The sequence below is a fragment of the Rhincodon typus genome, chromosome 23 (assembly GCF_021869965.1).
Source record: "Rhincodon typus isolate 14 chromosome 23, sRhiTyp1.1, whole genome shotgun sequence".
Taxonomy (NCBI): Eukaryota; Metazoa; Chordata; class Chondrichthyes; order Orectolobiformes; family Rhincodontidae; genus Rhincodon; species Rhincodon typus.
The window spans coordinates 36,227,940-36,241,419 of record NC_063354.1 but is presented as its reverse complement, the minus strand read 5'-3'; the positions used below and the strand labels follow the sequence as shown (position 1 = coordinate 36,241,419).

At 43.2% G+C, this 13,480-nt stretch overlaps 1 protein-coding gene across 1 annotated transcript in view; it reads left to right on the top strand.

The window, feature by feature from the left end:
- LOC109910686 (dynein axonemal heavy chain 9-like) overlaps positions 1-13,480 on the top strand; it is a 419,178-nt gene that overhangs the window by 23,508 nt on the left and 382,190 nt on the right. Inside the window, exons 3-5 of the mRNA XM_048611128.1 lie at positions 3,828-3,986; positions 7,508-7,638; positions 12,641-12,852. Coding sequence (XP_048467085.1) covers positions 3,828-3,986; positions 7,508-7,638; positions 12,641-12,852 — 502 coding nt within the window. The remainder of the gene's footprint in view (positions 1-3,827; positions 3,987-7,507; positions 7,639-12,640; positions 12,853-13,480) is intronic.

The window sequence follows — 13,480 nt, the reverse complement described above, 5'->3', positions numbered from 1 at the left end:
CCCGGCCTGGTCTCTCGGCGGCTCGGGGCGGGTCCCGGCCTGGTCTCTCGGCGGCTCGGGGCGGGTCCCGGCCTGGTCTCTCGGCGGCTCGTCGGCGGGTCTCTGAGTGGCTCATGGCAATGTCTCAGCTCAGCGAGCGAGTGGATTCCACCTGGGCACGTTCCCGAGGCAGTGGGGAGATCGGAGAGGAGGCAGTTTCAGCAGCAGTGATGGTATCTGTGTGGCGGTGGTGTTACGAACAGACAGCTAAGGTCTCCTGGAGAGCGAGATAAGCAGAGGACTCATTAAAGACTGCTGAACTTTTAGCTTATTCCTTTATTTTCCTAGTTCAAATCACAAAAGAATTTAATGTGAACTATTACCTTATTTCTTTATTTTTCTGCTATTCTATGAAGGAATGCTTGACTTTTTAACTTCCATTTTTCTTACGACTTCATACCTAAATTTTTTTATACCTAGGTACCATGGTAGCTAGGATGGTGCCATGTCTAGTGACATTATACACTTTTCGCTGTACTCATCTACTTCTGTACTTGAGTATGTGTGGCAATAAAAATCTAAAATCGAAATAAAATAATGATAGGTCATTGATGAAACAGCTGAAGATGGTAGGGCCTGAGACACTACCCTGAGGAACTCCTGTTGAAATGTCTTGGAGCTGAGATAACTGGCCTCCCACAACGACAACAGGCTTCCCTTTTGCTTGCTATGAATCCCAAAAGTAGAAAGTTTCCCTTCTGATTCCCACTGATTTCAGTTTTGCTAAGGATGCTTGATACCACACTTAGTTAAATGCAACCTTGATGTTACAGGCAGTCAGTCTCCCCTCACTTCCGGAATTCAGATCTTTTGTCCATGTTTGAATCAAGGCTGTAGTGAGGTCAGGAGGTGAGTGGCCCTGACAGAACCCAGACTGAGTGTCAGTGAGCGGGTTTTGTTAAGAACATAAGAACTAGGAGCAGGAGTAGGCCGTCCGGCCCTTCGAGCCTGCTCCGCCATTCAATAAGATCATGGCTGATCTTTTTGTGGACTCAGATCCACTTACCCACGTTCTCGCCGTATCCCTTAATTCCTTTATTGTTCAAAAAAAATCTACCTTATCTTTAAAAACGTTTACTGATTAGCGTCAACTACTTCACTGGGCAAGGAATTCCATAGATTAACAACCCTCTGGGTGAAGAAGTTCCTTCTCAGTTCAGTCCTAAATCTGCTCCCTCTAATCTTGAAGCTATGCCCTCTTGTACTAGCTTTACCTGCCAGTGGAAACTTCCTCTCTACTTCTATCTTATCTATTCCCTTCATAATTTTATATGTTTCTATAAGATTCCCCCCTCAATCTTCTGAATTCCAATGAATATAATCCCAATCTACTGAGTCTCTCCTCATAAACCAACCCCCTCAACTCCGGAATCAACCTAGTGAACCTCCTTTGCACCCCGTCCAGTGCCAGTACATCTTTCTCAAGTAAGGAGACCAAAACTGCACACAGTACTCCAGGTACGGCCTCACCAGCACCTTGTACAGCTGCAACATAACCTCTCTGCTTTTAATCTCAATCCCTTTAGCAATGAAGGACAAAATTCCATTTGCCTTCCTAATTACTTGTTGTACCTGCAAACCTACCTTCTGTGATTCATGCACAAGGACACCCAGGTCCCTCTGCATAGCAGCATGCTGCAACTTTTTACCATTCAAGTAATAATCCTTTTTACTATTACTCCTACCAAAATATATGACTTCACATTTATTTACATTGTATTCCATCTGCCAGACCTTTGCCCACTCACTCCATGTATCTATGTTCCTCTGCAAAGTTTCACAGTCCTCTGCACACTTTGCTCTGCCACTCATCTTAGTGTCATCTGCAAACTTTGACACCCTACACGTGGTCCCCAACTCCAAATCATCTATATAAATTGTAAATAATTGCGGTCCCAACATCGATCCCTGAGGCACACCACTAGTCACTGACTGCCAGCTAGAATAGCACTCATTTATCCCCACTCTTTGCTTCCTGTTAGTCAACCAATCCTCTATCCATGCTAATACTTTACCCTTAACGCCATGCATCCTTATCTTATGCAGTAGCCTCTTGTGCGGCACCTTGTCAAAGGCCTTTTGGAAATCTAGGTACACCACATCCACTGGGTCCCCATTGTCCACCTCGCTCGTAATGTCTTCATAGAATTCCAAAAGATTTGTCAAGCATGACCTGCCCTTCATGAACCCATGCTGCGTCTGCCCAATGGGACAATTTCTACCAAGATGCTATTTCTTCCTTGATAATAGACTTAAGCAACTGCTGCTTGACAGACAAATGGTTTCATCGGTAAGAAGATCAAGGGTTATAGCGAAAAGGCAGCAAAGTGGAGCTGACGATTCTAGCTGAAGATTGTAGCAAATTTTTCAGCCTTGTCTCTTGTACGATGCGCTGGTCTCTTCCTGAGGATGGAGTTGCTTGTGGAGCTTCCTCATCCAGTGAGTTGTTTAGTTGTTCACTATCATTCGTGACTGGATGTGACAGCACTGCAGAACTTCGATATGAACTGTTGGTTGTGAGTCACTTAGTGCTGACTGTCAAGTGGTATGCAAGTAGTCCTATGCTATAGCTTCATCACTGGTGCCGCATTTTTGTTTGAATGATGCTGTTCCCTGCATGCCATCCTGCGCACACTGTTGAAACAGGATTGACCCCTGCCATGATGGCAATGGTAGATTGGGGGGATGTGCTGAGTGCAATCCTGCCACTGATGACGATGGCCCACAGTCCCTCATTGGATGCCCAGTTGTGAGTAGTTTTCTGTTCAAAATCTATCCCATTAAGCATGGTGGCAGTGCCACATAGCATGATGGAGGGTAGCCTCGAGTGAAGACCGGGCTTCACCAAGGATTGTACCGTGGCTACTTGTACTATTACTTTCGTGGGCAGTAGCATCAGTATCAGGCTGAGAATCCTTAAGGGTGAAAAGGAATATCTGATCTTTCTCAACATTTTTGTTGCACCGACCATATCAGTGAAACGCGTAACTATCTACTAATAAGCAGCACTTCATTTCTTGTTATCTATGAGATTCTGTAGTTAGACATGGAAATGATTCGCCTATACCAGAGCAGATCCAGCAATCCCTGTAGTTCCCTATATGAAGAAGAGTAGGGGAGCACCAATCTTCATCTATAGCAGCTCACACAGAGTAGTCAGTTGACATGCATAGGTTGCCATCTCTGGAATTTTCCAAAGAATTGATAGCAAAATATCTTCAACCAATACAGGAGTGATGGAAATATGCCATCCTGTCAGAAATACAGCTATATTTTCCAATTATGTCTTGATTACCTTCTTGGGTATAGGTGGATGGTGTATGCTGGTAAGGGGAAATGCTTAATTATTGAGGGACTGCAAAACTATTTCCAAAATGTTCAAAAATGTAAGCTCCCTTCAGTTTGGAGTCACTCTTCATAACTTTTCTCTCTCTTCAGCCCAATCTAGTGATATAACTTCTAGCAGCAAGTGGCAACAATGAAGGAGGCCAACTGGAACAGTTAAATAGATTCTCTTTGGGTAAAAAAAAGTGTCTGTCTTTGGGGGAAGGAGGGCCTTCCATGTGTTCCAAGTGTCATGTTACAAAAAACAATACTTACAAGACTCAAACGAAGTGTTCAGAATCTTAATATTCTTTGGATTCCACACTTGAACAAAGATAGAGGAGTTGAAGAAAAAAACTCCATGTTTAATCTTACAAGGTCCCAGTGGATCAAAGAAATCCAATCCTACAGTTTGAATATTAAGCTAGATACATACATTAAATATTTCTGTGGTCTTCTTGCAGTGGGGAAGTCCAAGACAAAGGGATTGTGCATGCTGTTGAATCTGTTATTATTGCTTGGAGCCACCAGATCAATGAGGTGCTAAAAAAGGACTCTTCTGAACCCCTGCTGAAAGGCTGCAATCCCAACCCAAATGTGGAGCTGGAGTTCTGGAAAAACAGGTAATGCTGCTTCAAAATGGATTGCAGTTAAATACCATTACATGGGCCACTTTATATTTTTTCCTCTCTTTGTTTATTTTGCTGTATTTTTGAATGGTTATCATCATTGCCGGAAAGTGGTGATTATGTTTTTTTTTTTTTGCTCACAAAAATAATACAATCAAGTCACATTTTATCATTTTATTCTTTGATTCCTGGGCTATCAGCATCACTGGCAAGGTCAAAGTTGATTTCCCCATCTTTAATTCATTGCGAAATGACAATGGTGAGTCACCTTGAAAGCAACTACATGGCTTGCTTGGCTATTTCTGAGTCAATCACATTACTGTGGGCCTAGATTCATATCCAGGCCAGATCTTGTACGAATGGCAGATTTTCCCCCCTAAGCTATATAGTGAACCAGCTGTGTTTTTGCAACAAGTCAGTCGTTCAACAGCTTCCATTACTGACATTAACCTGTTGTATAATGACCATGATGCTACAGTACCTTTTGTAAATCATTGTGATAGATTGTGATAAGTTGTGATGCACAGGTCTTCTGCTTCCCAGCAAACCTAAGTTATAACTGTATTTTTACATGAGAATGGTGTCCCAAGTGGCTCTCCCATTGACAATCACTTTATCCAGTCGGACCTGAGACACGTAAATCAGCAAAGCCCTGATTCGATCAATAGTTTTTGCTGCAGTGCTTACAGCTGGAGCGCAACAATTAATGTCTGTTCAGTGGCTTCAGTATTCCTGATTGAGGAAAAGGATACCAGTTTATGTATCCGCTGCTGATTACTATTAAATATTCTACATTTTAGAAGTTTGTGAGGACCCCAAAACTTTTTCTGTTCTGTAGTAACAGCATTGGCTCATTTTGTTGAGCTGATGGTGTCACTCCAACGGTCTATTCTTAGAGAGTACCGCACAGTGAGGGGATTGAAAACCATCATGGAAAAATGTATGGATTGCACTTTCCCATCGATAATTGTGACATTCAAACTTGAGAATTTTCCAGTAATTTTTTGAAACATTCATTCATTCATGGGATGAGGGTGTCACTGGCTAGGCCAGCATTTATTGCACGGAGAGAAGTTAAGAGTCAACCACATTGCTGTGAGTCTGGAGTCACGTGACCAGAACATTACCTGGGTCTCTGGATTAACAGTCCAGTGATAATACCACTAGGCCATCACCTCCCCACTTAACTATAAGGGAGACTTGAAGATAACTGAATCCAAGCTGAACGTTGCTCTCATTATAGAGTCTAAATACTGCATTTGTGATATTTCATTTGTGTTGGGAACCTAACACAATAAACAACAGTGCACTTCAATTTAATTTTATTTAGTTTGACCATCCATGATGTCCCAATGATTGTGAATATCTGGGATCAGATTACTATGCATGCCTTGCAATGAAACTTCATGTATTTAAAGCATTTTTCTCTCTCTTCCTCGTCTCCCTTTTTCCATGTCATCCAACAGAGTGATCCTTAATCTCTAACTTTGTCCTTCTGGACAAGCAAGGCCCATACATCGCTTTACTGATCTGTGTGTGTGGTGGCATGACCAAGAAGAATGAATTGGTGGTGGACGCTATTTGAGCCTGTGTCTCAAGGCTGCCATGTATTGTTCAGTCAATTCCACCTGAGCTCCATGTCATCAGATTGCAAAAAGAAAAGGCTTCATTAGAAGACGTGCATCCTTTTCACCCTAGGATTTATTTGGAGCTGTGTACCTGTACTCCCATTCCTTCCATGGAGCCCATGTGTGTTATTTATTGTGAACTCCTCCTGGCCTGATAAGTTAATGATGTACAGTGTGAAGCCTCATTGCTAAGGAGCTACCACTTGTCGTTCTTTAATGCAGCTCACGCACGTGGTGAAACCTACCATTCTTCGACATTTTGGTCGTGTCAATTTCAGTCTGAGGCAATATTTTCCAAGAAGAAATGAACAAAATTGAACGTTTGTGAGAAATGGAAAGCTCTCTTTTTGTGTTCGTTGATGAGAGTGAGGAATTGAGCAGCAAACGTTGCTTTGAGAGAAACACTGTCCTATTCCCATTCTATGTTGGCCAAGTAGTCAGATCAAAAAGAAAGCAAGTTTAGTTTCCCCAGGTTATGGGAGGAAAAGCCAAGCTTCAGCTCCCTATTGTGCCAGTCCAATGGGTGGGGTGGGGTGGTGGTGAGATGAGATTCATAGTGCCATACAGCACAGAAACAGACCCTTCAGTCCAGGCCAACCATAATCCCAAACTAAACAAGAACCACCTGCCTGCACTTGGCCCAAATCCCTCTAAGCCTTTCCTATTCATGAACTTATCCAAATGTCTTTCAAACATTGTAACTGTACCCATGTCCACCACTTCCTTTAGAAGTTTATTCCACACATTCACCACTCTGTGTTTAAAAAAAAAAAAAAAAGTCACCCCTCCTAACCTTTCTCCTCTCACTTTAAAAATATCCACCCTAGTCTTGAAATCTCCCACCCTAGGGAAAAGACACCTGCCATTCACCTTATTTATACTCTTCATTTTATAAACCGATATGAGGTCACCCCTCAACCTCCTACACTCCAGTGAAAAAAGTCCCAGCCTATCCAGCCTCTCCCTATAACTCAAACCATCCATTCCCAGCAACACCCAACAGGACAACCAGAATTGGACACAGTATTCCAGAAGAGGCCTCACCAACATCCTGTACTACCTCAACATGACACCCCAACTCCTATATTCAAAGCTGTGAGCAATGAAATCCCAGACTGACATGTGATACCATCTGCAGTCAAATAGCTGGTGGATACCCAACCAGCATCTCTATAAGCATAGCCAAAATCTCTTTGGGAAAAAGGTGACACCATTACTGAAAGTCAGAATATAAAAATATTTATCAGATGTTTCTCTCGAAGATTCACAAGAGGAAAACCCTGTCGGGAATGATAAAGGAAAGTTAATGCTAGTTCTTTCCAATCCTTGCTTAAAATTCCTGTCTTTAGTTTCAGGAGATATGAAGCATGGTGTAGTGTAAGTGGTTTTTCATAGAATCCCTACAGTGTGGAAACGGGCCCTTTGGCCCAACAAGTCCACACCGACTCTCCAAAGAGCATCCCACCCAGGCCCATCCCCCAACCCCTTCCCTGTAACCCTGCATTTCCCATGGCTAACACACCTAACCTACACATCCCTGAACACTATGGACATTTTAGCATGGCCAATCCACCTAGCCTGCACATCTTTGGACTGTGGGAGGAAACCGGAGCACCCGGAGGAAACCCACACAGACACGGAGAGAATGTGCAAACTCCGCACAGACAGTCGCCTTAGGGCTGGAATCGAAGCCAGGTTCCCTGGTGTTGTGAGGGAGCGGTGCTAACCACTGAGCCACCATGTTTTGAGATGAATTGCTAGAACTGTACAGCCAGGGTGTATTGCTAATGCATCCAACAGGCTCGGAAGCTAAATGGCATTCTCCTGTACCTGTGTTCCTATTTGCTAAAGATTTTTGTTTTCCTTTATTATTTCACCTTGCCTCAGGTGCAGCAACCTGGAATGTATTTATGATCAACTGAAGTCTAAGAAGGTGCACTTGATGGTGGAGTTACTGAAGAGGATGGAGAGCAGCTACTTCCCAGTGTTCAAAACCATGTTCAGTGACGTTGTTGCAGGTTAGCCCTCAGGCGCGAGAGACAATTAAAGTTTCCTCTGAAATCTCTGATCGTGTCGTTGCAATTGAAAATAAACTTTTATTTTGAGTTTTCTTTGATACATTATTATGTCGGCATCGAAAATCAGGTAAATGTTTATTTACGAAACTGTTGCATTGAACTAGGAAGAAAATACTGAAAGCACTCAGCAAGTCAGATAGCTTCTGTGAAGAGAGAGGCAGTATTGACTGTTCTTTGGACTCATATTGGGCAGGACCTTTAGACACTGATGGGACTGAGTGTGGTGGTGTGAAGGTTTTTCCAAGCCATTCAACATCTGGCCATTTTCCTCCAAGCCCACCTGAGGCTTAGAGGACTGGCTGTAGCTTATCTTCCACTGACAGACCAGGGGGAGTCGGTGTTTCAGCAAGACTCAGATCCTCCCTGTTTGCCAGGCTGGCCAGTGGATTAGTTCCCTAATCATGCCATAGTGACCTGGCTGCTGAAGACATTTCTCAGTTTCGAAGCTTAAGAAGCTTTTAAGAGGCATTTCAATGCGGGGGTGCCTCTTTCTGACTTGGTGTATTGGAGGGCCTACTACTGACTGAGACTGGGACTGGAAGAAGGACCCTTCTGAGGAAGGGTCACCGGACCTGAAACGTTAACTCTGTTTTCTCCTTCACAGATGCTGCCAGACCTGCTGAGCTTTTCCAGCAACTTTGTTTTTGTTCCTGGGACTGGAAGAGTGGACTTGTGTGGGAAGGGCTGTGATGGTGGGAGATAAAAAGCAGTTCAGAGAGATCCTTTGGTCCACTTCTACCAGTTGGAATTGAAGTGTGATGTTACAGGAAAGCAGGGAGGTGATTGCTAGGTATTTCTTCTGTGTCTCTTTTTCAGTCTGATTTAGTGGTGTAAATCAGGAGATGTTATTCCAGATGAAGACTTCAGTTAGGAAATTTGTTTCTAAAATACTTGAAATCCAAATTAATTGAGTGGAATAGAAATGGCTTGCAGCTTTAGTGTGTGGGAGCTGGTGGATGCTGGTGCAACCCACAGTGAACACATCTACAGCAAGTGTTGGCTACTCCGGAACATTGGCTCAGTGTTGATGAGCTGCAGATGCTGCAATGCATCAGGAAGGGGTACCTGATCACTTTATTTCAGGTTTTGCAGTTCTGTGAAGAGTCGAACTCTAAGAGTTAACGCTGTTTGCCCGTCCACAGATGCTACTGGACCTGCTGAGTTTGACCAGCATTCCCTGTGCTTGTTTCCGCTTTCCAGCATCTGCAGTGTTGTGCCTTTATATTACAATTTTTTGGGAGACTGTCATACCCCTTAAATTAATTACATCAAATCGGCTCTGTGGTCAGGCACAGGAGGCTGTGACTGTGAGGTTCTTGCTCCCAGTGTGAATGAGGGCACAAACTGCATGGAGAATGAACAAACTGATTGCAGCACCATGGTCCAGAGCATCATTCAAGTTGGGGGCAAAAAATAAAATGTCATATTAATTTGGGTTAGCACAGTTTGGGAAATTGATACAGTTCTCTGTAGCAAAGACAGGGAGCCTCAAAGGCTGTGTTCCCTACCTTGTGCAAAAGTTAAATACATCGGCACGGTGGCTCGGTGGTTAGCACTGCTGCCTCACAGCACCAGGGACCTGGGTTCGATTCCACCCTCGGATGACTGTCTGTGTGGAGCTTGCAGGTTCTCCCCGTGTCTGCGTGGGTTTCCTCTGGGTGCTCCGGTTTCCTCCCACAGTCCAAAGATGTGCAGGTTAGGTGGATTGGCCGTGCTAAATTGCCCATAGTGTTCATGGATGTGTAGATTAGGGGGATGGGTCTGGGTGGGTTGCTCTGTGTGTTGGTGTGGACTTGTTGGGCGGAAGTGCCCGTTTTCACACCGTAGGGATTCTATATTTTAAAAAAAAAAAAAAAAAAATCTCTTCTGGGCTGGAGAGGAAGTTAGAGTGTGGTGGGAAGGATGCAATTGTCGTGGATCATGTAGATACCAACAAAATAGGTAGGACTAGGAAAGGGGTTCTGCTAAGGGATTGCGAACAGCTCAGGGCTAAATTAGAAAAAACAGAACCACAAAGATGATCTCAGGATTGCTACCTGAACCATGCAAAAATTGACGTAGGGTAAATAAAATGAGAGTGGTAATCGTGTGGATCTAAGATTCAGGTGGGAGAAATGGCTTCCGATTTGTGGGATACTGGTGCCAACTGTTGAGCAAGAGAGAGCTGTTCTGTTGGAATGAGCTTCATTTAAACCATGCTGAGACCAGTGTCCTAGTGAATTGTATAACTAAGGTTATAGATAGGGCTTCAAACTAATGAGGGGGGAAGTAGGGCTCAATTGATAGAAGGTTTAACAAATCAGAAAGAAATAAGATATCAGAGATACAGAGTAGTGAAGAGGTGAATGAAAATCCAAGTCTGGCAGGAAGGGGCAAAAAATGTAAGTAGAAGAGTGCAGCAGAAATCAGAATCAGAATAAGTAATAACAAGGAAAATCAAAGCGTAAAGTCCTTTAGTGAATGCATAGAGCATTTGTAACATGATAGAATACATGCAGGCACAAATAAAAATAAATGAAAAGGAGGTGACAGCTGTTCCTGAGAACTGGTTACAGGTTGATCAGGACTGGAGGAGAATCAATATTTAAGGGTATTTTAAAGTTTCGGAAAAATAAGAGTCATACAGCATATGACTTGATGACTAAGAGGTGTATTGATCTAGTGGTGAGTTGTGACAAGGGTTCAATAGCTTGTGATGTGGAATCAGTTTGGTGGAAATAAGGAATAGCAAGGGAAAGAAGTCAGGGGTGTGAGTTGCCGATAGGCCCTTGAAAAATTGCATCACTGTATGATAAAGTATAAATTGGGAATTATTAACACAGGTGAGAAGGGCATTGCAAGTGTTACAGGTGATTTTTAATCTGGATTTTGACTGGACAAATTGGGTGGACAATGGTAACATGGAAAATAGATTTTTGGAGTGTATTGAAGATTGCTTCCTAGACCTACATGAGAACAGGCTATTGCTGGCCTAGTAATGTGAATCTAGTAATGTATAATGAGGTAGGAATAATAAGAGATCTTGGAGGGGATAGTGATGATGCCATGATAGAATTTCAAATTCAGTTTGAGGGAGAGCAACTCGTGTCTTAAATCAATGTCCTCAACTTAAATAGGTGCAGTTACAGAGTATGAAGGAAGGGTGGCACAGTGGCTCAATGGTTAGCACTGCTGCCTCACAGTGCCAGGGACCCGGTTTCAATTCCACCCTTGGGCGACTGGCTGTGTGGAGTTTGCATGTTCTCCCTGTGTCTGCGTGGGTTTCCTCTGAGTGCTCCAGTTTCCTCCCACAGTCCAAAGATGTGCAGGCTAGGTGGATTGGCCATGCTAAATTGCCCATAGTGCCCAGGGATGTTTAGGTTAGGTGGGTTAGACATGGGAAAATGCAGTGGTAGGGGAATGGATCTGGGTGGGATGCTCTTTGGAGGGGCAGTGTGGACTCGTTGGGCCAAATATCCTGTTTCTACTCTGTAGGGATTGTATGATTCTATGAATTGTTTAAAACAGGCTGGGAAAATAAACTGAGGAGATGAGCAGTGACAGCAATTTCAGCAGATATTTCATATTTATTCCAGTCAAAAAAAAGCCTCTAAGAGGGATGAACCACCCAATAGAGAAAGTATTGAATCAAAAACTAAGGCAGTATGTAGTGGCAAAAAACTAATGACAGGTCAGAGGATTTGGGACTTTGGTGAGGAACCAGCTGTGGATGACTAAAAAGCTTATAAAGGGGAGAAAACTGATTATAAAAGTAAATTGGCAAGATATATTTTTAAAAAAGTGCAATCTTCTATGGGTATAGGGGCACAGTTATTTACAACTGAAATATGAAGGAATTTCTTCTCTAAGGGTACTGAATGTTTGGAAGTCTCTTCCTCCAGAGAATTGTGGAGGCTAGGACACTGAAAGTATTTAAAGTGGAAGAAGATAAATTCTTTTTGGAATTTTGAGGGCTATGAGGAGTTGGCAAGAAAAAGGAAGCCTGGCACAGATCAGATATAATGCTACGGAATGGAGGAGTAGGCTCAAGTGGCTGAATGGCCTACTTTTGCTCCAATTTATTCTGTTCTTGTGTAAGGTGACTGTCCAGCTTTGAGACCCCAGTTACTATTTGCAATTCCAAGGTGAGCCTGCCTCTGACCACTGATGAGTCAATTGAGGAATAGTCACTGCTGGGTAACTGCTCCACCCATTGTGAGGGAATGTCAGGGTCTAAAGGGTGATCCTTGTGCAGCCACTCTGTTTCCTTCTCCATAAATGCTTTCTAACCTGAGTGTTTTCAGATTTTTGTTTTCAGACTTGCACCATCTGCAATATTTTAGTTTTGTTTCAAAGATCTGTCCTTTGGGGAATATATGTACTACGGCTCTCAAAGTCTATGGCTAAAATCTGCTAAAGCCCAGAAAGTTAAATGAGCAAATTATGACTGTTGCATAGTCCATTGATTTTGTCCTTCCATTTGCTTTCTTTTAGTTCCTCGGTGTATGTACAACTCTCTTATCTCTTGCTCTATCTTCATCAATCTCACGGCTCTGGGATTTGTAAGAATTTTCTCAGTTGACGCAGCACTACACCAGACTGCAATGGGAATAAAATCTGTCCCTTTAAAGTCAAAGCCTTGTTGTGTTAATGATGTGACGTTAAAATTGCTGTGAAGGCTGAGATAGCTCTGCCTTGAAATGTTCTCCTATTTCTGCCTCACTGCAACAAGACGAAGCAAATGTAAAGCTGGAAGTCACCAGTAGAATGCTCACCCAAAAGAGGTCACTAATCCCAGTGGAAGAGGGACAGGCTGTGACATCCCATGTTGATTTGCTAAATACTTGAGCATTTGTAAGCCGATTCAGCCCAACCTAGGCAACAGTTGTATGTCGCTAAACCGTTTTGTGTAATAAAGAGGAGGTTTTATTTTGTCTAATTTTGTTTTTCAATCTGCCGCCAGCTCTGACTGAGGCGAGGGATATTAATCTGCACTTGAAGCCACTCCAGCGCTATTTTGAGGATATTGAGAATGTGGAGTTCAATGAGGTGAAGCCCCTAATTAGCTGCCTCATGCACTTGGTGTGTCTAATCTGGGCTAGATCCAAATATTACAACACTCCAGCACGTATCATTGTCCTTCTACAGGAGAGCTGCAACCTCCTCATTCAACAGGTATGATGGCTAAAACTGCTCTGTGAAGTACAACATGAAATTTTGCGCTGTGAACTCGTTCTGTTTTCATTGACCACTGGCTACATCCACTTTGATCCATGTGGGTTCTTTGGTTACCATTTGCTGGGGAATGCCAGCACTTGCAAGCTCCCCTCCACACCACCCTGACTTGGGATTGTATTACTATTCCTTCACTGTTCACAAGATCCTGGAGTCCTACCTTAATGGCATTGTGGGTCTACCTACAGCACATGGATTGCAGCTGTTCAAGAAGGCAGCTCATAGCCCCTTCTCAAAGGCAACTAGGGAGAAACAATATGTTCTGGCCCACCCAGCAACACCCATGCCCCACGAGCAAACAAAAGCAAAATGCAAAGTGACAGTCTTTCACATGCAAACTCTGGCTCAATCGACAGCAGAGAAACAGAGTATTGGTTGTTATAATCCTACCGTCTTTGGGAGTTTGCTTTGTCAAAAGTGGTTGTTCACAGTAAATTTCCTGCATTAAAAAAGGCACTGCACTTCAAAAAGTGCATTGAGATGTTCTGAGGTCATGAAAGATGCTGGCATAAATATGTGTCTTTCTTTCTGTTAAACAGTCAAAATGCTAAACTTAGACTTGCAAAAT